General features: G+C 56.5%; 8 protein-coding genes across 8 annotated transcripts; 5 read left to right on the forward strand and 3 right to left on the reverse strand.

Annotated features, from left to right (window-relative positions):
* The first annotated feature begins 80 nt into the window (after nucleotides 1–80).
* F5Z01DRAFT_86590 (uncharacterized protein) lies at nucleotides 81–1,298 on the forward strand. Its single transcript, XM_046267186.1, has one exon. It carries the CDS (start codon nucleotides 137–139, stop codon nucleotides 1,124–1,126), a length of 990 nt encoding a protein of 329 aa, XP_046118593.1. The 5' UTR covers nucleotides 81–136; the 3' UTR covers nucleotides 1,127–1,298.
* A 171-nt stretch (nucleotides 1,299–1,469) lies between these two features.
* On the forward strand, nucleotides 1,470–3,336 carry F5Z01DRAFT_681248 (uncharacterized protein; the record flags this gene model as incomplete). The annotated part of the gene is made up of 2 exons (XM_046265667.1): nucleotides 1,470–2,216; nucleotides 2,395–3,336. The coding sequence occupies 2 exons, from the start codon at nucleotides 1,470–1,472 to the stop codon at nucleotides 3,334–3,336; spliced, it is 1,689 nt and encodes a 562-aa protein (XP_046118594.1).
* A 2,228-nt stretch (nucleotides 3,337–5,564) lies between these two features.
* Nucleotides 5,565–8,777, forward strand: F5Z01DRAFT_621723 (uncharacterized protein; the record flags this gene model as incomplete). The annotated part of the gene is made up of 5 exons (XM_046261220.1): nucleotides 5,565–5,710; nucleotides 5,767–5,862; nucleotides 6,092–7,333; nucleotides 7,385–8,331; nucleotides 8,380–8,777. The coding sequence occupies 5 exons, from the start codon at nucleotides 5,565–5,567 to the stop codon at nucleotides 8,775–8,777; spliced, it is 2,829 nt and encodes a 942-aa protein (XP_046118595.1).
* Nucleotides 8,778–9,418: 641 nt separating this feature from the next.
* Nucleotides 9,419–10,699, forward strand: F5Z01DRAFT_654501 (uncharacterized protein). Its single transcript, XM_046263429.1, has 2 exons — nucleotides 9,419–9,627; nucleotides 9,689–10,699. The coding sequence occupies exons 1-2, from the start codon at nucleotides 9,585–9,587 to the stop codon at nucleotides 10,636–10,638; spliced, it is 993 nt and encodes a 330-aa protein (XP_046118596.1). The 5' UTR covers nucleotides 9,419–9,584; the 3' UTR covers nucleotides 10,639–10,699.
* On the reverse strand, nucleotides 10,700–12,861 carry F5Z01DRAFT_654502 (uncharacterized protein). Its single transcript, XM_046263430.1, has one exon. The coding sequence runs from the start codon at nucleotides 12,556–12,558 to the stop codon at nucleotides 10,738–10,740; it is 1,821 nt and encodes a 606-aa protein (XP_046118597.1). The 5' UTR covers nucleotides 12,559–12,861; the 3' UTR covers nucleotides 10,700–10,737.
* Nucleotides 12,862–13,149: 288 nt separating this feature from the next.
* Nucleotides 13,150–18,027, reverse strand: F5Z01DRAFT_86690 (mediator complex subunit 13 C-terminal-domain-containing protein). Its single transcript, XM_046267187.1, has 2 exons — nucleotides 17,743–18,027; nucleotides 13,150–17,690 (listed from the first exon to the last, which is right to left on the reverse strand). The coding sequence occupies exons 1-2, from the start codon at nucleotides 17,779–17,781 to the stop codon at nucleotides 13,245–13,247; spliced, it is 4,485 nt and encodes a 1,494-aa protein (XP_046118598.1). The 5' UTR covers nucleotides 17,782–18,027; the 3' UTR covers nucleotides 13,150–13,244.
* Nucleotides 18,028–18,579: 552 nt separating this feature from the next.
* On the forward strand, nucleotides 18,580–20,906 carry F5Z01DRAFT_86845 (WD repeat protein). The gene has a single exon (XM_046267191.1). It carries the CDS (start codon nucleotides 18,661–18,663, stop codon nucleotides 20,596–20,598), a length of 1,938 nt encoding a protein of 645 aa, XP_046118599.1. The 5' UTR covers nucleotides 18,580–18,660; the 3' UTR covers nucleotides 20,599–20,906.
* Nucleotides 20,636–21,246, reverse strand: F5Z01DRAFT_686576 (uncharacterized protein; the record flags this gene model as incomplete). The annotated part of the gene is made up of 2 exons (XM_046265985.1): nucleotides 20,636–21,032; nucleotides 21,084–21,246. 2 exons carry the CDS (start codon nucleotides 21,244–21,246, stop codon nucleotides 20,767–20,769), a joined length of 429 nt encoding a protein of 142 aa, XP_046118600.1. The 3' UTR covers nucleotides 20,636–20,766.
* Nucleotides 21,247–21,738: the final 492 nt, after the last annotated feature.

Below are 21,738 nucleotides of genomic sequence, written 5' to 3' on the forward strand. Positions count from 1 at the left end.
ATACACAGTGTGTTCTTTGGTATTCAGAAACACTGTGTGATTTTAGCGATCTTTTCTCTGTAGTAGGCAACCAGTGCATCTCCTAACCTCACCTCAACCCCGTCACATCCTCTTCACCTGCTTAAGCTTGATCAAGATGGCTTCTAGAGATGATGCACGCGCGCACCGCCACCGCGATGAGCGTTCCTCTCACCAGGACACGACGCGCTCTTCGACGCGTCGACAACGTGGGAGGCGCTCCCAAAGCCCCGGCTCATCACGACGGCGCTCTAGATCACCACATCGTCGGCCTCACGCAGCCGCGCAGCTCCCCTTCTCCGCGCGGCAGCTTTCCAAGACAGAATTACCCGTGTTCAGGTCATTGTTTGGGTATTATCTCAGCGTGCAGAAACAGATTGAGCTTGAGGACATTGACGAGAGAGAGATCAAGGGACGGTGGAAGAGTTTCGTCGGCAAATGGAACCGAGGGGAGCTGGCAGAGGGCTGGTATGATCCCGAGATGTTCGCCCGCATCAGCGCCGAATCACGCCAACCTCGAATGAGTGAAGCTCAAGAGGACACCAGGGTAATATCGCCAAACCAGGTATCACACCAGCCTGCACGCGAGGACGATCAAGGAGACAGCGGGGATGACTATGGTCCGGTGCCTCCGCCTGCTGGACGCGTCGGTCCGGGCGCGCCGTCCCTGCAAGACCTCGAGCACAGAGACGAGTTGCTGGAGGTAGACCGCGCAAACTCGCGCTCCGCGTTGCAGTCGGCCAGGAAAGCCGATCGCGCACTGCAAAAGGAGCGTCTAGATAACATCGCACCCCGCGCGGACGCAGGCACCCGGGAGCGCAAGCTCGAGAACCGCGCCGCCGTCAACGCCAAGATGCGCGAGTTCCGCGACCGCTCACCGGGCGCCATGGAGGCGAACGAGCGGGAGGTCATGGGCGATGATGGCGTTGACGAGTACAAACGGATGAAGAAGGAGCAGGAGAGGAAGAAGAGCGAGCGCGAGATTCGACGCGAGGAGATGGACAGGGCGCGCCAGGAGGAGATGGAGGAGAAGCGGAGGAAATGGAGAGAACGAGAGGAGGGCACGGTCAATATGCTCAAGCAACTGGCCAAGGAGAGGTTTGGTTGAGTCGATGAACGGCCACTTGTTCCCCGTCGTCAAAGTCTGGGACAGTGAAATCAAGCTCCCTCACACACTGTGCCGTGGGTGGAGGCGAGTGCCGCAACGACAGTGCAAACTTTGACCTCAGGCACCATCATCAACAGGGCATCGCACGACGACGCACAGGCGAGTGGAAGCGCACGTATAATACGCCAGCGTGGGTGTAAAATAAGGTCTCCTTTACATCGGGACGCAATACTCAGAGAATTTCTACACAAGCACTACACTTTCACCATCATACTCTCAGTGGGTCTTGGTCAAGGCGCATCATCCCACACGAACAAGCTCAGCCCCAGCTCAGTGTACCAGTATGGAAGACGACGACTACAATACCGGCGGTCTGATGGATGAACCGGAAGGCTACCTCCCTCCTACGCCACCGCCGACTCAACAAGTCTACACCCTCCGCACGGGCAAGGCCATCACATTACACCTCGTGGGCGCCTCGCCCACGGAAGCTCACGTACTCTGGAACGGCGCCAAGATCATATCCGACTACTTTGAGGATGACCCGACCCGTGTCAAAGGCAAGACTATTCTCGAGCTGGGTGCTGCAGCAGGTCTGCCGTGTCTTACAGCAAGCGTACTAGGAGCCCAGAGGGCGGTCATGACGGACTACCCGGACATTGACCTCGTCCAGAATATGCAGAAGAACATTGACGAATGCGATGCTACTTTCGAACCGGTTGGACACATTGCGAGCACCATCGTGGCAAAAGGCTTTATCTGGGGCGCAGACCCCACGACACTGCTTGCCGAGATACCAGAGGGTGGCTTCGACGTGCTCATCCTGGCAGACCTGCTCTTCCGCCACAAGGAGCATCCGGATCTGGTCAAGACGATCCGCGAGTGTCTAAAGAAGACCCGCTCGGCGAAAGCGTATGTGTTCTTCACGAGCTATCGCCCGTGGAAGAGGGAGCTGGACATGAAGTTTTTCGACATTGCGAGGGAGGACGGATTTCTAGTCGAGCAGGTCGAGGAGAGGAAGCTGGAGAAGCCTCTGTTCGAGAACGACCCGGGTGATCTGGACGTGCAGAAGACAGTGAGGGGATTCGTTGTGCGATGGCCCGATATTGTGTGTACGGATTAGTCGAGCCATAATACCGTGAAATGTGTGTCTAGCGTCTTGGATCTGCATCACTCATATGACCCCGGATGGGAGGGGATAGCCATCGGCTTCTCTGCCGTTTGGTGATACGTTACCTCAGCCTCCTCGAGCTGAAATAACACCCAAGTCCCCACGTACGTCCCCTCACTCTGTCCTCGTCCCGTCAACAAACATTCAACCACACATACACAAGCACAGAATGTCATCAACACCGCACCTCGACGCCCTGAACCGCGACGGCTTCGTCCTGATCAAATCGCTGTTCAGCGCGGAACAGGTCTCCCACCTTCAGACCATCGCCTCGCACGCCACGCAGCTCGCGCGAAGCGGCCAATGGCCCCACATCCGGACCTTTGGCAAGCAGTTTCCCCCATGGCCATCAACGCCCGGCGAGAAGGGAATCTGGGGCGTCCAGCACCTCATGAACCCCTCTCTCCCCGGCGCTGACGAGTTCGCCAAGGTGTACTTTTCGGAGGAGATACTCGGCGTCGTGCGGGAGCTGCTCGGCTGCCGAGACGTGGACCTGGTCATGGAGCTCTTCAACATGCTCGTCCGGCCTGAGGAGGATTTCGAGCTACGCTGGCACCGGGACGACATCCCCGCCACGGCCACGGCGGACGAGGAGATGGCCCGGCTCAAGGAACCGGCGTTCCACGCACAGTACAACTTTGCGCTGTACGAGGACGCATCTCTGATCCTCGTGCCCGGGTCCCATCTGCGCGCGCGGACCGACACGGAGCGCACTGCTTCGCCGTTTGAGAAGAACGTCCCAGGCCAGATTGTTGTCACGCTCGAGCCGGGTGATGTCGCGTTTTACAACAATAATATCCTGCACAGGGGCGCTTACGACAGCACCAAGGAGAGAATGACGCTGCACGGGTCGGTGGGGCACGTGAAGGGGAGCACGTTGCGGGCCAGGAACGTGCTGCAGCATGGCGTTGGGGAATGGGTCCAAAAGTGTGATCTGGGCAAGTTGGACGGCTATGAAAGGGAGCGTGCCGAGGCGATGAGGGAGAGATTAGTGAAGATGGGTTCGGGGGAGGAAGTAGGCTACTCGCTGGATGGTTGATTGGTGTTGGGCTAGTTGTTGAGCTACGCGGCCGACAGCACCTTCATGTAAAAGTGGACTTCAACCCTCCAATTAGTCTTCTTCATAGTTTTCGGTCTCAGTGCTTCTCATTCATGTCGACATCAACGAGTGCATGAGGATAAGTAGGACGTAATATACGTAGGAGCTTATTTGTCTGGTGCTGCTCTAGGGTAGGCTTTCTGAGCCGAGGGTAGCGGGGCGACAGGCGCAGGCATGCGGGGTGATTGGAGGAGATTGGGGTCGCCCTACTTCGTTCTCCCCGAGGTCTTGCACTCCCCTCAACAATCGGGACTTGTCCGAAGAGAGAGAAATTCGCTGTGATTATTCCAGGAGGAGATTGGAGCCTGGCGTATGGGTCGCACAATCCGGCGGGTATTGGGGTCCATATGGGTCCGTGACTGGAGGCAGAGGGAGGGAATTCATGCGCTTCAACCCATGACGTATCCACACATGGGGGGCTGCAGCGGATGGCAGAAGCCCTGCTGCGCGAAACAACATGGCCTTGGGTTGTTTGTCTGCTCGCGCGTATCTGGAGTGCAAGGGATGAGAGAATGCACATGTTGGGCATGAGGAAGCATCCTGCACCAAAATTGATTTCAGCTCACTGAGCTAGCTGCATATTAATAAGAATCATCATCTCTCCAATGCGGAGAGTGTGACCCCAGAGTGGAGCGGCTTTGGAGGGATTGGAGGCTTGGAGGGATTGGAGGGAAGGAAGGGGCCAGCCAGGAGCTGCCCCATGGGGGGAAAGATGAGTAAGGCGCTGGCCCCCCACATCAGAATGCGCAACTCGAAGGCGCTCAAATGATGACTTCAGTTCTCAGTTGGGCTTCCAGTCCTCCCCACCATTCATTCCTTTTCGCGCACCTCCAGTCCAGCCCCGTCCGGGCCGCATGTGCCAATCAGTTGTCCGTGTTGCACCTTGCTTTCTGGCGACGGACTGGAGCTGGAGCCACTCACGAGCTCTGACACCACTTCAGTAGCAGCTGAGCATTGGGTTTCAGCAGCAGATTTCTCCGTTCCATATTCTTCCCGGATTTCGCTGTGAGCCTGGTGCGCGCGCACGTATCTCTGCCTGCTCGAGTATACCCTCCTATGGGCAGATCTGGGCTGCGAATTGTTGATCGCGCCTCTAGGACGGGGCAGCAAGGCCTTCGCGATCGCCCGGCTTCTCGAGTCTCACGTTCGGTCCGTTGAAAGGGCGCCGGCGCAAGGTATTTACTTTAGTGTTTGCTTTCCCCGCTTCTCCTCTCCTCATCTCTCCCTCCACAACCTTACCTGCCTGCCTGCCTGCCTTACCCAACAACAGTCGGAACACGCCTGGGATGGACGCGCGCGCCTCTGTCGTCCTCCACGCGCCCGCACACGACTAATCGCATTTGTCCTCCTACATATTGCTCACACTCGTCGCAGCCGACCCCTCATCTGAAAGCAAGAGTCAGCCCAGGTACATCGACTGCGAAAGACCATCCGTCGCCAGCCCTCTGCAGCAGGGTACTGTTGTCGCGATTTGCGCGGCCACACTTCACACTGCACAAAGTACGTATGTTCCGCTGGCTATGTCGTCGATCCGCTTCCCTGCTTCGTTCTTCCCCGGATTCTCCCCCATTGCTTGAGGCTCCAGCCCAAGTAGCCCCGTGGGGCGCTCTCCTCTCACGCGACACCTTTTTATCACATTCTCTCTCGGATCACGAAGATCATCAAACCCGTGGCACAATGTTCCTTACGTACCTCGATTTCTCTCAAAACTAGACATTCCTATCTGCCTATCAGCGCTCTCTCTACATTGCCTGTCGGGTCGTAGTATTCTTTGGATGCCATCGTTCCCATCCGATCCTTTCTAGCCTCTCCATGCACCTCGGACCATGAACCCACTGTCGGCTTCACAAGCCAGTTCATCTTGGGGATGCATTGGCTCACCAAGGCCGCTATTTCCCTCGCTATATCCCATTTTGCCGCTCAGTCGTTCTTCTCGCCCCCCAGTCAGATTCAGGACGACCACAATGAGGCTCGTGGGCTCTCCGCAGGGGACATAATAGCCGGCCTCGATTTTCCTCGTCCACGACTAGAATTACCCGCTCGGTCTTCCCCGCTCCCCAACTTGCCTTTGGATGCGCCGCCCACAGACACGGACACAGACTGACCGAAACACAAAAGACCTGTTTGGATCTGATCGACTTGGCCGCGAGAGCCTTCTGCACCCAACCATGCTGTCCGCCCAGTCTCTCGAGGGGTCGCCTCCGCATCCAACTGGAGGCACAGGTGCCGCTCTGGCTGCTACCTCGGATTCTGGTGAGAACCGAGGGCAGAAACCAAAGAACCTTCCGTGTCAGTACTGTAACAAATGTTTCAGGTTCGTTGGCCTCCAGTCCCAGTCAGATTGTGGCGTTCAGAAACTGACCTCTCCAGACGAGTCGAGCATGTGCAACGACACGAGAGGACACATACAAAAGAAAAGCCCTTCCGGTGTAACTGGGACCGCTGTGGCAAGACCTTTGGACGCCGGTGAGTTTACTATTCTCTTTGGCTATCATTAGCCATTCTCTTACCGCCTCTCATGGGAACCACATCGCGCCCCAGCCCTTGAATACGACCTCTTCCCCGCCTTGCACGGTGTGTCGTGCTACTCCCACCTTACGACCGGCTGATTTAGGGTAGAGACCTTTCTCTTTCACTACTCACCCCTTACGCCTCTTCATGTTCTTGACCTGAATTATGCTTACATGGACATCAGTGACTTGCTCGTACGGCACGAAAAGCTCGTCCACCTCAACGACAACAGCAAGGACAATGGGCGATCGCGCAAGCTCTCCGGCGCCACGCATCAGTCCTCGTTATCGTCGGACAGCCAGAGCCTCGAGCATGGCCACATGGGAATGCACCGTCCCCTGGCTCAGCAACCGCAACTCTCGCCTCCTCAACCACTACCGCAACACCAACACCCTCAGCAGCAGCAGCAGTTACCTCCACATCAACAGCCTCAACTGCACGTACAAGACCGCCAACAGCCCCCACCGCCGCAGTATCACACCAGTCATTTAGCTCCTGTTGGTGGATCCTCATTGTCACAGGATGCAAGGTCAGCTCCGAGATCAGCAGCTTGCAATCTTGACCTTTTGTCCGATGCTGCCCTGGCAAGCGAAGTCAACACGATTCCTCCCATATTAGGAGATCGTCATCACAGCAGTCACGCAAGCAACAAGAGTTTCGTCGACGGTCTCGGACACTACGGAGACCGCTCAAGGGAAGAGCACCATGCTCTCTCGTCGGGCTATGGACTGTCTCATCAAGGGCTTAATGATGACTACAACATGTTGATGGACGATTTTGGAGCAGCGCCACACTTCCTCCCTCCTCACTTTGAGCCGGACCAGCAATTTGGGCTTTTCCCACGGTCGTCTGCGAGCCGGGGGCCATCCAAGACGGGTGGTCAGTATTCTTCGAGATACGCCTCGCTCGCCCCTGATCATAAGGAACCTCATGATAGTACGCGGTACGACGAAGGCGGGCGGGCGCCCCCTCTACGAATATCCATCACAGATCACAACACGATCAAGAACCGGCTGGACGAGTTCTCGTCGGTCCTACCGAATGACTTTGTGTTTCCGTCCCGGCATACCTTGACACGGTTCCTGGAGGGTTACATTACTGGATTCCACGAGCATCTGCCATTTCTTCATTTGCCGACGCTCTCGCCGGTGGATATGGCGCCAGAGCTGCTGATGGCCATTGCGGCTGTCGGCGCGCAGTATCGATTTGAGAGTACTCGAGGCTATGCACTCTGGTATGCGGCCAAAGCAGTGGCCAACGAGCAAATCAGACGGCGGCACAGCTCGGACATGAATGCCCTCTTGCCAACACCCGCGGCGTACAGTCCACATTCAACAAGGCCGTCGCCGAGTATGACATACAGACACTCCTTTGCTTCGGCGCAATCTGAGCGACCAATGACCCAGGACACGCATCGGGAACCCTAGTAAGTACCCTCCCTGGCTTGGTTCAACATCCCGGCACTAACGACGATAAGTTCTCCGAACACACCGCAAGCACGACTTGAAACCATCCAAGCGGTTCTGCTGCTGTTTGCCGTTGGTCTCTGGGGCGCCAAGACCATTCTACATGAATCTCTATCAATGCAGAGCAACCTAGCTGTCCTCATTCGGGAGGAGGGACTGAGGGTCGAGACAAGCCAAGCAGCCATGTCAGACTGGGAAGCATGGGTGCGACTTGAGGGAGCGACTAGGACGAAACTCATCGCCTTTTGCTTCTTCAACCTGTGCAGTACAGCGTACAACATGCCACCTCTGTTGTTGACATCTGAACTCAACTTGTACTTGCCCCTGAGATCTCGTCTTTGGCGGGCAGAGACTGCGTGGCAGTGGCAAGAGCTTCGACAGTCGACACCCATTGCCGAAATCACAGTGCACGAGGCTTTCTCTCGCCTTTTTGGCCGCACGAATGAGGGTGTGCCGTCGCAATTATCGTCGCTGGGCAACTACGTCTTGATCCATGCGCTGCTTCAACACGTCTACCTGCTCAAGCAAACATCCTTTTCGGCTGGATCGCCGTACGACATGCACCGCACATTGAAGCCCGATGATGTTGAGGAAGTTGCACAGGCTCTGCGCGTCTGGCAGACCAGCTTTGAGCACCGGCATCAGCTACGGTCGGCCGAGTCTGGGCACTTTGGCGGGACGGAATCGATACCAGGCGGCTCGCTGGCTTACAATGCGTCCGCTTTGCTTCGCCTGGCTTATATCAGGCTGTACATTGACCTTCCACCGGGCCGGGCTCTGGAGTCGAGGGACTGGGCGCTCATTGCGTCAAGATTGAGCGCGACACCTCTCCTCATGAGGAGCCTCCGTCTACACCGTGCTGTGTACCAAGCTGTTCACGCGCTGTCAAGGCTGGTCAAAGCCGGCGTGGCGTACATTGCGCGCACAAAGTCCTCTGAATGGAGCATACAGAACTCGCGTAAGTTCTATGGCCACTAGCTAATTCTACGAAGCTAACAGACACCAGTGTGCAACTTTGAGTGCGCCATTCTGCTCGCTAACTGGCTGCTCACCCTCGCCTCGATCGGCCCCTCGGACCCGCAGGCATCTCCCGAGGAGAAGAACTTGCTCGACACCGTCCGCCGCATGCTTGACGAGACCGAATTCGCCGTGCCTGTTGATCCATCACTGTCCGGCCCTGGGAACACTGGGGGCCACATGGAGATGGCGAACAGCGACAACGCCAAGCTGCGACAGCTGGCTGCTGCCGTCGTGCGACTCTGGGCAGAGACCTTCAAAGGCACGCACATATTTGACATGGTCAAGGTCATGGGCTTGAGTCTAGATGGCTACGCTGATCTGATTGAGAAGCCGCGAGAGCGCACACCGCTCGGTAGGCTGGCACCCGAGACGGGAATGCATTGAGTTTGAATTGGGGACGGTCGTGTTTCCCTTACGGAGAGCGAGTATGTACGTGTGGCCCTCGATTTGGGAAGAGCCCTTTGGAGCTTGGAGGGCACTGGCTTTTGCATGGCGTTGTACCGTTTGGGGGTACCGAGTGGTGAGCTAGGTGTCGTGTCTTGAGAAGAGCTCAAGATTTCCACCGTTGGGACTTGCGCTGAGCATTATAGGCTCGGCTAAAATTCATATACAATACTACCACAAAGACTGACCAGGTGTACCGGAGTTGCGGATCTCGCCTACGTACAGCCACCTCGTACAAGATTCAGTAGACGGCCACTTGCTGTGCCCAGGCCCGACACCAAAATCAGATGCAAAGTCCCGTGCAAGGCACTCAAGTGAGAGAATGGTCCGCTGCTACACTTTGCTGCATCTACATGAATATATTCCTTTGACGACTGGCCCCATCTATCATGTTGAGTCGGCTGACAGCGGCTCGTGGTCACGAATTGCATGTGAGAAGGTGGACAGATCCCCTATGGCTCCCCAGTGGCCCCCCCCCTAACGGCGTGGGGAAACGCACTGTAAAGGGAATTGCGGGGCCGAGCCGACGTGGGGAAAGTGACGCGACATCAACCTCGGCATGGCTGCTCCTTCCATTCCGTCAGATAGTCAGCCGAAACCTGACACCTTCTTTCCATTCTGGCTTCTTTTATATTTTGACGTCCCTTCCCTTCGACAGCAACATCTGACGCAGCGACGCAGCGAGCGCTCCTTCTCACCTCCCTTCATTCCACCAGACTCTAGAGAGAGAGACGCACGCCGCCCATCATGCCTTTATCGACAGAACTCACGAAGCGCTTGGGCATCCGCGGTAAGCCAACCTGACCTTTGCTACGATGAACGAGCCCCGTCCTGACATTCGTCCTCAACAGTACCCGTCGTGCAAGGCGGCATGATGCACGTCGGCACCGCCGACCTCGCCTCCGCCGTCTCGAACGCGGGTGGTCTCGGTATCATCACGGCCCTCATCTTCCCCACGCCCGCCGCCCTGCGCGCCGAGATTCAGCGCTGCCGCACGCTCACCAAGAAGCCCTTTGCCGTCAACATCACCCTCCTCCCCGCCATGGTGCCCCCGGACTACGGCGCCTTCGCCCAGGCCGTCATCGACGAGGGCATCAACATTGTCGAGACGGCCGGCAACAGCCCCGGCCCCGTCATCGCCCAGCTCAAGAAGGCCGGCGTCACCATCCTCCACAAGTGCACCACCATTCGCCACGCCCAGTCGGCCGTCAAGCTGGGTGTCGACTTTCTCAGCATCGACGGCTTCGAGTGCGCCGGCCACGTCGGCGAGTCGGACATCACAAACTTCATCCTGCTCTCGCGCGCCCGCCAGACCCTCGGCGTGCCGTTCATTGCGAGCGGCGGGTTCGCCGACGGCTGGGGCCTCGCGGCCGCGCTCTGCCTGGGCGCCTGCGGCATCAACATGGGCACGCGCTTCATGTGCACGATTGAGGCGCCCATTCACCAGAACGTCAAGAACGAGATTGTCAAGGCCCAGGAGACCGACACGACGCTCCTCCTCCGTCGCTGGCGCAACACGAGCCGTCTCTACAAGAACAAGGTTGCCGAGGAGGCGCTCAAGATTGAGCAGGAGAGCCCGACGGGCAAGTTTGAGGAGATTGCGCCGCTCGTGAGCGGTAAGAGGGGCAAGGAGGTGTTTGTCAACGGTGACCCCGAGTTTGGCGTCTGGACGACGGGCCAGGTGATCGGGTTGATTCACGACATTCCCTCGTGCAACGACCTCGTGAAGCGCATCGAGAAGGAGGCGGAGGCCGCACTTCAAGAAAGGCTCGGCCTGATCGTGCCCGAGTCGAAGCTGTAGAGGACGTCCATTTGGTCTTTTTTGAATAGAAGAGCGTAAGTGCAAGAACCATATATACTTATAACCATTTTGTGTCCCCTCTATTCTATGCCCATGTCGTTAGTCGTAATATGCAGAGTCTAAACGTCTAGTGTAATCCCGTTTCCTCGCACGTCTATTCTGCTTCTTCAGGCCGAGGAAGCCCTGCGTCTCCATCCTCCACTCCGACCTGACGCATGCGCCCATGCCATCTTCTGACATGGCTATCGTCCCAGAAGGCTTTCCCACCCTCCAACCGTCCGGGGCGTTCTTTGACATGAGGTCCTTGGCCGTCACGTCCTCAGCCAGTCTCAGGCCGACTTCAGTCACTGCGCCCTGGGTACCGACAAAGAACGACGAAGCGATATCCGATGTCTTGGCCAGAGCGTAGACGTTTCCGACGCTGGAGTCGCCCATGTAAAGAGTGACATCAGAACGGTAAACATCTCGACGACTCTGAAAATGGTACGTGCACTTGTGCGATCCCGAGCAGCGTGCGCGCGCCGTGTAGCCGGGCGAGTGGTCGTAAGGCGGGATCGGGGGCGGACACTTGTCGATGCAAGGCAGGGCATCCGCGTAGTGATACGGCTTCGGGTTGCGGAAATCGTAGATACGCACGTTGGCGGCCGACTTGCCGCCGGCGACGAAACGCTGCGTCCCATACACGAGGAGCGAGCTTGCGCTGTCGTACGTCTGCCAGCATCGATCGCGATACATCATCACGTAGGAGGAGGGTGTGCGTCGATCTGTTAGGCGAAATGTCCCGTCGTCCCAGGCACTCAGCAGAAGCGACTCGCTCGTCCCGTTGCCGACTGTTTCGATGGCGCGAACAGCAGTCTTGCCCTCGGCATCCAAGGAGCCGAAAATATCCCAAGGTCGCGTGTCTGGGGTTTCGGACGTGGTGGGAAACACAAGCCCTGAGGGCGTGATGGTCCCGAAGCGCAAAGGTTTCCGTGTGTTGCCGAGTGCGCAGGCAATGCTGTTCTTGCCAAGGAACTTTGCGCTCTTCAGGAGCGAGAGCTCGTCGTCCGGACCGCCGGTTGCCATGTCATAATGCGCCACGGACTGGATATACTCGGAATCATGATCGCTCAGGTCGTACAGTGTGAGGCTCGAGCCTTGACAGCTCGCGATCAGGTTGTTTTTGGGGTGCCACTGCGTCGCGGAGATTGCCACTTGGGCTGGTGATCCAATCTTCATCCGAGAGATCTCCTCATGATGCGACTCGACAGTCTGCTCATGGGGCAGAAGCTGCTGCCCCAGCTGTCCAAAGTCCTCTCCAGCCACTGTAATAAGTCTCATCTGCCCGTTCGCCCTGCCCACGAGAGCTTCGGGCCCTGAGCCCCTGTCTAGCACGGACAGCGCTGTGATATCGCCAAACCCAGCCGATTGGCCTATACTCTTCCCCTCGAGTCGGCTCCATTGATGCGGACTAGAGAGACCACAGGGTGTGTACCTCGTGACGAGATCCTCCCCAGCACCCCAGGCAACCAGCTCGTCGCCTTGGCCAACTAGGCCACCACCTATCACCGGGTAGAACCCTACAGTCTGTTTGCCCTTCCAACGCCTGCCAGACCGCGGTGGCGCTAATTCTTTGTATGAGTGGAAGACAAAGGCTCGTTTCTCCCAGCACATATCCAAATACGTGAGTCGATCGGCCAATACCCTCCCCGGGAATGCTGACGTGCCGTCGAGAGCCAACGAGGGAAAGCTCTGCCGGCTGAACTTCTTCCACCCGGCACGTTCCACGATGCTGTGAGCGTATCTCGATGTTTGACTGAGGTTGGCGATGTGGGAGGCGTGGGGGAGGTGTGTGATGATGTCCAGTATGAGATCCTCTGGAAGATCGTTGAGGCTTGTCCTCATGGAGGCGTTTGCGAGCGACGTGCTCAATGAGTCCATGCTTGTTGCTGAAAGATCTCACCGAGAGGAGATGGGTGGCTCTTCGCGAGCGAATTCCTTCAATCGTTTATGGGAGGGGCAATACTTCATGGGCGAGGTGTTGGTGGTGAGTCGCGTATTGACTCCATTTCGTCGACCCTGGTAACGATTTGAGTTTGACGTTCAAGGATGACTCAAAATGTGACTCAAAGAACAACTTGACGATAGCCTGCAGCGACACAAGTTTCAAACTACAAAGCGACAGGTGAGGTGAGGAAAGAAAACGAACTTGAGAGCGCTATAAGAGTGGCGAAGTTGTTGCTCGCGACTTTGAAAGTGACTAAATCTGTAGAAGCATATGCGTCATAGCTGCGATTTTTTGCCTTTGGTCTACCTACCCTATATCTGCCATCCACCGCCGGACACTGAAAAGAAAGAGTGTCCATTGAACCTCGTCTACGATTCACCTGATGATTATCTGGCGACCGTTGTCTACTGCAAGGCAGCTTGAACTGCATAGACTCATAGCTTCGTATTCAATGCTACTTCTTCGAGCTACTTCTTCAAAATCATGTTGCTATGCTCGCATACCACATATGCATGTCCGTGATGAATGCTCAACGCCCCCCCCCCCAAAAAACCGCACCGTCCTGGGCTGCTCTAATCGTGCTCCGGATCAATGCCAACCCATACCAATGGTACCAGATTTACAGTAGCATATACAATGCTCGAACAGCCTTCTCCGCCGCAGCAACGTGCCATGGCCGTACGTCCGTAGCCTTGTCCACAACGCCTCTGGATCGCGCCAACGTGTTCAGGCCGCGGAAATTGTTCAGCATCTCCCGCAGCAGTGGTTCGTAAGGTCGACCCGTCCCCTCTGTATGCACGAGATTGACCTCCATCACGACAGGAGGTTCCTCCACCTCCTTGCTGGTCTTCTTGATGAGAAACCCGCTTACCAGGGATGGTTGGAGTTCCAACGGCGTCTGCGAGACGTTGAGCCGATGGCCGACAACGGCACCGAATGTTTGGTCCGTCAAATCCAAAAGTATGGCGTCCGCCTCGGGATCCGTGTTACCGTCTGTTGCGGTTGGCGTGGGCGGCGCCGCCTGGGCTGAGGACTGCTCAGGCGAGACCATGATGCTCTGAGGAGTCGAAACAGGGGTCGTGTAGAATCCCGCGCTGGACGCGGCCACTTGAACACTGGGGGGAACAATCTGTAGACTGGGATTGGTGTCGACCGTCATGAGGATCACCGCAACATGCGCCCTGCTTTCTGTCCTCATAAGATCAGACCAGAAGTCGATTTCGGCATTGTCCATGTTGCCGACTTTGGTGATGATGAGCCGCCAGTGAACCTTGCGAAACGCAATCATGTCCAAGGTGGTTTCCCATATCTCATGTGCAACCTCGTGCATTGTTGTGGACAACGGGCGTCCCTTGCGACCTAGACAGTAGGCAGCAGTTGATTGTTGGGTACCCCTGTCGTCAGTCCATGCTGCCGACACCCATCGCTCATCCTGGCTGCAGGCGTAGCTGACGTGAAAACATGAATTTTCGTGTATCAAAGAGGCAGAAGGATTCGACGTGAGCTTGAAATCAATCACTCGAGGTAATGGTTGCTCGAGTACGATAGCCGGCGCAGGCGATGGTCCTCCCACGGCGGCGCATCGATCGTACAGCTCAAGACATAGCTTGACCAACGCACTGGATGACGGAACGACGAGCGTGGTCGCAGATGAGACTAAATCGATGGACACCAGCTGCAAAGTCAACCCGGGTGGTCCGCCTTCCCTTGTCGCCGCCTGCTTTGCGTACAACTCAGTAAACTGCTGAAACGCTAAGCATGCTTCGACAATGGACGTCGGGTTGCCAGGGGAGTACACCATGAGCACGGCGATGTTGACCTCCGATGCAGGCAAAGCAGCCAAGGCAGACTGCAGAGCGTTCATGCTGTCGAGAAGAGCCGAGCCATGCCCGGACACGCTCGCGTCTGGCGACGTAGATATCCGGTCAACCTCGAATGGCATCATGCCAGGCTCCATATCATCCGACAATGTGAGCCTGACAAAGCTGCCAAGCTTGAGAAGCTCGTATATGCCCCCCATACTCTCCAGAAACGAGCGCACGTTATCTTGCATGCCTGTCCACCGAGGAAACATGCATAAGGTCTGCACCTCTTTACTCCCAGAAGCTGGTGCGAGCCCTAGACTATCCCAAAACGATACCGCTGTCGGCAGCACGGACAGACTCGTCTCCGCCCTGCGGACTTCAAGGCGATGGTAAGGGATGGGATAGAGACTACTGGGCCTCAGCTGTGCCGCCACGTTGCCTTCCTGTCCGCTAGCCGCTTGATTGCGATTGCTCATCCCCATCCGCATTGCTTGTCCACCGAGTGGCACGTCTGGCAAGTCAAGAAGACCTTTGAGGCTGTTGCGAGTCCAACCCGTGAAGCATGCGGGTGCTGTTTCGTGTAAAGCCTCCAGGGACTCGCGCATCCGACCTGCCAGTGTCCTTCGATGACTTGTGGCCAGCGCGAGGTGGCTTTCGGACGCGCGCATGCCACCAATGTCCACGAAGCCAGTGGACGCCTGTTCCGTCAAGACCTGAGCGACAGCTACGAGTGTCTCGTCCGTCAAGGACAGTTGCGTTCCCATTGGCTCAGGGTCGGCAAAGATTCGCGCCAGAGGCAGCTCGTCAGGGCCCGGCTTCGAAAGACGCGGCAACTCCACCACCAGGTGTTGCTCAGATTCTTCGAGGGCCTCAGCGTCTCGCAGAGACGTCACTTGGGAGGCAACGTCGTCCTCCTGGGCCCCTCGCCTAAATGTCGCCTTGGAGGGTGAAAAAGCCTCGTCCGATGTGTAACTTGTGTCGTCCTCCTCGGATTGCGCGCTGCTGGCATCTTCGTCGCTGGCTGATCCGCCATCTTGCTTGTTGAAGGGGCTCATGTGTGCTGCTGGTGCTTGGGTAGGCAACTCTTTCAGCTTTCGATTGCGTCGACTGTGCCTTCGCAAATAGTCGGTTTCGGGCAACGAGCCGACGTGGTGTGCATGGTTCTTGGTCAGAGCGACTCCCGGGTCAAATGAGAAGATGCCACCCTTCTCATACTTTTTATTGATAAGGGGAAGCGCTGGCCCGATGTCCACCTTGTCGAATATACTGCCACGTCGACGGCCAGGTGGTGGCATCGCAGCGGAGGTCTCTCTTGGTGGTTCCAATGACCCACGCACGCGCTTGAAAACTGCCTCGGGACTGAAAGGACTTCCTTCGCGCTTTGGTGAGGACACTAACTTGCCGGAGACGGTCTGGGACGTCGCTGGGCTCATGTAGCTTCTAGCGTGCTTCAGCTCCGGCTTCTTAAAGACATCGGCGTCCTGCAGCGGTGGATTCGTGGACATTGGGGTGCTTGCAGGAGTCTCGTGCACGGCTTTGGGGGTGCTGGTCTTAGAGATGCTGTTCTTCGGAGGGCTGATGTCGCTCGTTGGCGCGTAATCAGCAATGCCAAGGTCCATCTCATCGGGTTGCTCATCGAAGAAACGGAAGTCATCTTCAGTAACGTCATTATCGCCAAAGATATCACCCCCAATGAGCATGTTATCTTGGTCACTCAAGACGTTACTGTCACTCCGCTCTCGGCTAAATTCCGATTGTCCCCATATGTCAGTCTCTGTACCGAGCCCATCGATGCTCATTCCGTCCAAGTCAGCAGCTGCTGTCGAGGAGACATGGTTCTTGGGACTCGAGACCAGACTATCGAGCATTGGAGCGACGTCACTTGGCGGCTGTACACCGTCGGGGGGCGTGGGGTACATGGCACTGGCGACTGTGGTACCTGGGCGAGCCAGAGCAGCTGGTGTGGGAGCCACCGGGGGTGGTCCTGGCTGCGGCGCATGCTCATTGTCACCTGAGGCTGGTACGGCCCTCATGGCTTTACGTTTCGCGATCTGTCCATCTCGTTCACTGGCGCAAGAGAGCCACCGTCTAGCATTGCCAAGAGGATCGTGGCTTTCCTCATGTCCATTCAGTGTATCGTTCGCGAGCCGAGTTCCCGTTGACGTCTCGAGCGTTTTCTGACGAAAACAAAGAGGACCTGGCCATGGTATGAAAGCCATGATGGAGCCATCCCTGTGTCGTCGAGGTTCACTCCTCGTGTCACATACCCGCCGTCGTGATACACTGATGCTGACCCAGGTGCACCCTTCGATTGCAGCAGATGGAATGCCGCGTGATTGCAATGTTTTGATGCAATTTTGTTTCCATTTGCGCTCATCGACATCTGGTAATCCTCGGACACTCAAGGCCTGTGTTGCCGGTGTTTGAGCCAGACTCACAGTGCCTGGGTCAGCAACGGCGGATAGCGGGTTTGTTGCCTGTATGCCGAAGGGTGCTGCTAGTATCGTCTGTCCATATGTGGAGGCGAACACGTTATCAAGAGACAGCAAGCCATTGCAGAGAGACAGCTGCAAGCTGATGATGAGTGAACCTTGTGTCGTCAAATATGCACTAAAAGTGCCCAGTATTGAAGACCCTTTTGGCAAGTCTTTTGTGTCAGTCTCGCGGGCTCCTTGATCGCTTGTCGAAGGCAGTAGCACAGTGCGGTAATTCAGAGGTACCGCACCTATCGCGGGACAGAACCTAGTCGATATTGATAATAAAATGGCTGCGATGAAAAGCTCATATGCCATCCTGACTGTCGTCTGTGGAGGCTTCGCATCGACATCCATCAGGTCCCCCAATTTTGCATCTTGTTCATGCCCTCCTGCCTGAAGCCCCTGTGATAGACTCAGGTTGGTGGCGCGTGCAGTGTGATCTTGTGTAGCGCCCGTTGATGACGCGCTGACGGGAGTGTTGATGCTCGAAGGGGCATGGGACCTCGTTCTCTGGAGCTTTGATGGCTCGAAAATGGCCTCTTCGGTCAAGATCAGCGTGAATCCCGCTGTTTTGAGCGTGCGAGGTGGCTCAGCAGGCGCGCTGCTTGTGCCATCCTTCTGCTCTATCCCGAACTGCCATATTGCTCGCCGAGTGGCATCGTAGAAGACAAGATGTCCATCGTCTCGGAGGGTGCATTCGACGTCAATGGCCGCTGTAGGGAACGTTTGGTGATGTTCAGGCAAAGGTTCGTAGATTCGGTATGCCACAGACGAGATGTTGCTCTGTTCACGGGCGTTAGCTCGAGGTAATTGAGTTGACGATGGCGCTACTTACAACCAACAGGGTATTGGTCCCAAATTCGCCAGTCTCCATGTCGAAGTCCCTTCATCGACGCCACTGCGCGACCAGCTAGTGTCCGGGAATTTGCGAATTTGGGACGCTTTCTTCTGCCGGCCACTGAAACAGATGAGCACGACGCCTTCCCCTCTCACAGATATGAGCGGACAGCCCGCAAAATTGTAGCGCTTTTTTCTTTTGATATAGCCCGCTGCGTCTCACTGGTCTCCATCTCCACGAGTTGACCGCACGTCAGATCGACAATAGGACGAGCCAGGTCAATGCTAGAGCCCGCTCCAAAGCTGCGAATAAACACGCCGGGCGACGCGCTACAGGGGCCCGCGTATGCGCTGGTTCGTGGACGAGGCTAAGAAACAAGGCCCGTATCGTGATATATAATAGCTTCGGGGTTTCCGTGTGTCCAAGGAGACAGGGACAATGTGCGAGGACGTAGAGGTAATGCTGGATGTCCACAGGTGCAGTCGAGACTGTGAGGTAGTGGAAAGCCACCGAACGAAGGGATGATGGTTATTGGAGCTGGGCTGGCTTAAGAGCAGGTCGCGCTCGGCTGTATGGACACGGCAACCATTCCGAAGCAGAGGGAACGTCGTCACGGCGCAGCTGCGACTGGGAGCCCTTTGGGAGGTTTAACTGGGCGTGGAGCAGGCGCGCTGACGCTGCCAGTGGTTGAGTTGACTGGAGTTAGTGGAGGAACAGTGGAGTCAATCCAGTAACGCCAATTAGTCGCGCGCTGGCCTCTTGTCGCATCACTTATCGATAAGCTGGTGGGGTCCTTTTTCCCTTGACTTTTTTTCTGCCTGCCTGCCTGTGCCTGCCTGCCTACCTGCCTGGGTACCAGCTTTCTCTCACGCCATTGTCCCGAATCGCCTCGCACCTGGGCAAACTGCAGAGACGATGAAGCTCGCCAATCCGGGGCAAGTCCCCGTGTACACCGTATCTGGTGCTTCTACCGCGCGGCCCCTCCCAGACTGGCTTGCCAGGCGAAGGAAGCGCAGCTTGAAGAATGATCCCGAATACCAGAATCGCGTCGAGCTACTACAGGACTTTGAGTTTGAGGAGGCCAGCAGCTGCGTTCGCGTCAGCGCAGATGGCGAATGGATCATGAGCACTGGCACATACAAGCCGCAGATCCATGTCCATAACCTCGATCAACTGTCCCTGTCCTTCGCTCGCCATACCAACTCACTCAACCACTCCTTCGAGTTGCTGTCCAACGACTATTCCAAGTCGATTCACCTCCAGATCGATCGTCGTCTCGAATTTCATACACCCATGGGCTGTCACTACGAAGTCCGACTTCCTCGCTATGGACGTGGCATTGTCTACGATCGTCTCTCGACTGAGGCTCTTGTCCCTTCTGTGGGCCTCGACTCCGACGGCAAGGGCGAGGTTTTCCGCTTGAATTTGGAAATGGGAAGGTTTATGCGATCGTATCAAGTCGATGTGGGCGGCGACGACGAACTGACCGGCGGTGGTTTACAAGGTGGCATCGGAGTCGGCAGCGTGAACACGGCAGCTATCGCGGAGGAATCCCACAACCTGCTGGCCTTTGGCACATCGCTGGGTTCCGTCGAGTTCTGGGATCCTCGGTCCAAATCTCGGGTGGCCGTCCTGGCTGGGCAAGAGGGAGAGATCACTGCGTTGGACTTCAGCTCGAGCGGCCTTTCCCTGGCGACCGGATCATCCACTGGCATGATGCAGATTTTTGATATGCGACGCCCGACTCCGCTGCTCAGAAAGGATCATGGGTACGGCTTTCCCGTCAAGAAGCTGATCCACATGACCACATCCTCCCAGGAAAAGAAGGTGCTGTCATCGGACAAGCGCATTATCAAGATCTGGGACGAGGCAGATGGCGAGCCTTGGACTTCGGTCGAACCAGTGGTCGATATCAACGATGTTGCCTGGTGCCGGGATAGCGGCATGATCCTCACAGCCAACGAGGGCAAGCAGCAGCACGCCTTCTTCGTGCCTCAGCTGGGTGCTGCGCCCAAATGGTGCACATTCCTGGACAACCTGGTCGAGGAGATGGCCGAGGAGACACGCACAGAGACATATGACAACTTCAAGTTCCTCACCGTGCCCGAGTTGAAACAGCTCAGTTTGGGCCATCTCGTCGGCAAGTCCAATCTCTTGCGCCCCTACATGCACGGTTACTTTGTGGATACCAAGCTCTACGACCAAGCCAAGCTCATCGCGAACCCATACATGTTCGAGGAGGACAGGGCCAAGCGTGCCAAGGAGAAGATCGAAAAGGAGCGCGCCAGCCGCATCCGTGGCAACAAAAAGGTCAAGGTCAACCAGAAGGTTGTCGACAAGATCCTCAAAAAGCAGGAGAACAGAGACAAGGTCGACACCAATGCTGGTATCCTTGGCGACGACCGTTTCAACAAGATGTTCGAGGACGAGGAGTTCCAGGTCGACGAGAAGAGTCGCGAATTCCAGGTCCTCAACCCGAGCACTGTGGTGGACAGGTCAGGTGCCGATTCTGGCGCGCCCTCGCGCTATCAGGCTCAGTCCTCCGATGATGACGCCTCTTCCGAGAGCGAGGATGAAATCACAGGCCAGCCGAAACGTCGCGACGACGACGTGGTCATGCGCGTGTCGTCCACCCAGAATCGGGGAGGACGAACGAAAGACACGGCACTGGGTTCGCGAGAGCACAAGGCTGGGAAAGAAAAGATCAGGAGGGGCGAGGTCGTTGGCGACAAGCAGGTCACATTTACGCCGCACACAAAGAAGAATGACGCCCAGTCAGAAGAAGCGCCACGCTCTCACAAGCCCAAGGGTCAGAGGAGAAGCGCCAGCTCCAACACATTCAGAAAGATGTAAATACTTTGCATTTCCATGGCGTTTGAACTTTACAGTATCCCGAAGCCGCAAGCGCCGCGTCAGGACGAGAATTATCAAGGAGATGTACGGGATGGATCAACCACCCCCAAGGGCACATAGGCACAGCCTACGGCCAGTCTGCCATGTTGTCGAGCCAAGCAAAACATCTCACTTGCGCCCTCTGCTTTCGATGATAGTCTTGGTCCTGCCTTTCTCCAAATCTTCGGGTCGCAGCCTGGGTGTTGGTGGGACGTCGTCGAGCCGCGTGTGCTGTCGTCGACGCGATGATGAGGCATGGGTGTCCTTGAGGTGTGATGGAAACTCGGCGCGCCGAGGTGTGAGGGCAGTCTTGACTTTACGGGCCGAGCGTCGCAAGGTCTCCCTCATAGTCCACTCACGCTTCTTCGCGATGAAGAACAGGGCGCCCATGGTGGCTATGCGAATCAGCTATGCCGTACAGCCATGCATTTCCCGATGACACTCACCTCCAACGATAGCCACAACGACGACCACGACCACAATGGCGATCAGTCCGCCCGTCGAGATGCCATAGCTTCCAGAGTCTCCCGAGGCGCCAGCCTCCGTGCCTGAGCCAACACCGGGAGCCAGCTGACCTCCATTCTCATCGATCTCTCTGGGAATGAACATTTCTGTCTTGTATGTAGCAAATGTTCGGAATTAATGCAGCGAGGAGTTCGGGGAGACCCAAAGGAAAAAAGTGCGTCTGTATCGATACCAGCGATGTTGTAGAGTACTTGAAAGATACGAACTGGTGTCGTTCTGACCTTCTGGTATATACCCAATCTGAAGTCACAAGTCCCATACGCGCCCCGCAAACTCTGAAGGCCAATTCAATCGTCTTTACCGCCCACCATATCCAGTCCTGGGGCAAAGATAAGTCAAGTCACGAAGCGAGACGTCGGTCACGACGGGATGATTGGCTTCTGGCCAAATGGAAGCGCCCAGGGCGTCAGGCACGCAGCCAATCAGATGTAAGCGCTCAGATGCTGCGCGACTTGACGCCGTGCAGTGTGACGGGGCCATCCACAGTATTGGGTCACCCCTTATGCCTCTGCCGGGTGGAGGGCTGGCACTTGAGACTTTCTGGTCTTGTAAACTGGCCAAGGGTTCATTGCCAAG

Source organism: Emericellopsis atlantica (genome assembly GCF_019669845.1).
Source record: "Emericellopsis atlantica unplaced genomic scaffold F5Z01scaffold_12, whole genome shotgun sequence".
Lineage (NCBI taxonomy): Eukaryota > Fungi > Ascomycota > Sordariomycetes > Hypocreales > Bionectriaceae > Emericellopsis > Emericellopsis atlantica.

Coding starts and splice junctions, on each gene's coding strand:
- F5Z01DRAFT_86845 (XM_046267191.1), top strand. CDS start 18,661: ATGAAGCTCGCCAATCCGGGGCAAGTCCCCGTGTACACCGTATCTGGT.
- F5Z01DRAFT_86690 (XM_046267187.1), bottom strand. CDS start 17,781: ATGGAGACTGGCGAATTTGGGACCAATACCCTGTTGGTT. Junction 17,691..17,742: donor GGACCAATACCCTGTTGGTT/GTAAGTAGCGCC, acceptor GCCCGTGAACAG/AGCAACATCTCGTCTGTGGC.
- F5Z01DRAFT_654502 (XM_046263430.1), bottom strand. CDS start 12,558: ATGGACTCATTGAGCACGTCGCTCGCAAACGCCTCCATGAGGACAAGC.
- F5Z01DRAFT_654501 (XM_046263429.1), top strand. CDS start 9,585: ATGCCTTTATCGACAGAACTCACGAAGCGCTTGGGCATCCGCG. Junction 9,628..9,688: donor GAAGCGCTTGGGCATCCGCG/GTAAGCCAACCT, acceptor CGTCCTCAACAG/TACCCGTCGTGCAAGGCGGC.
- F5Z01DRAFT_86590 (XM_046267186.1), top strand. CDS start 137: ATGGCTTCTAGAGATGATGCACGCGCGCACCGCCACCGCGATGAGCGT.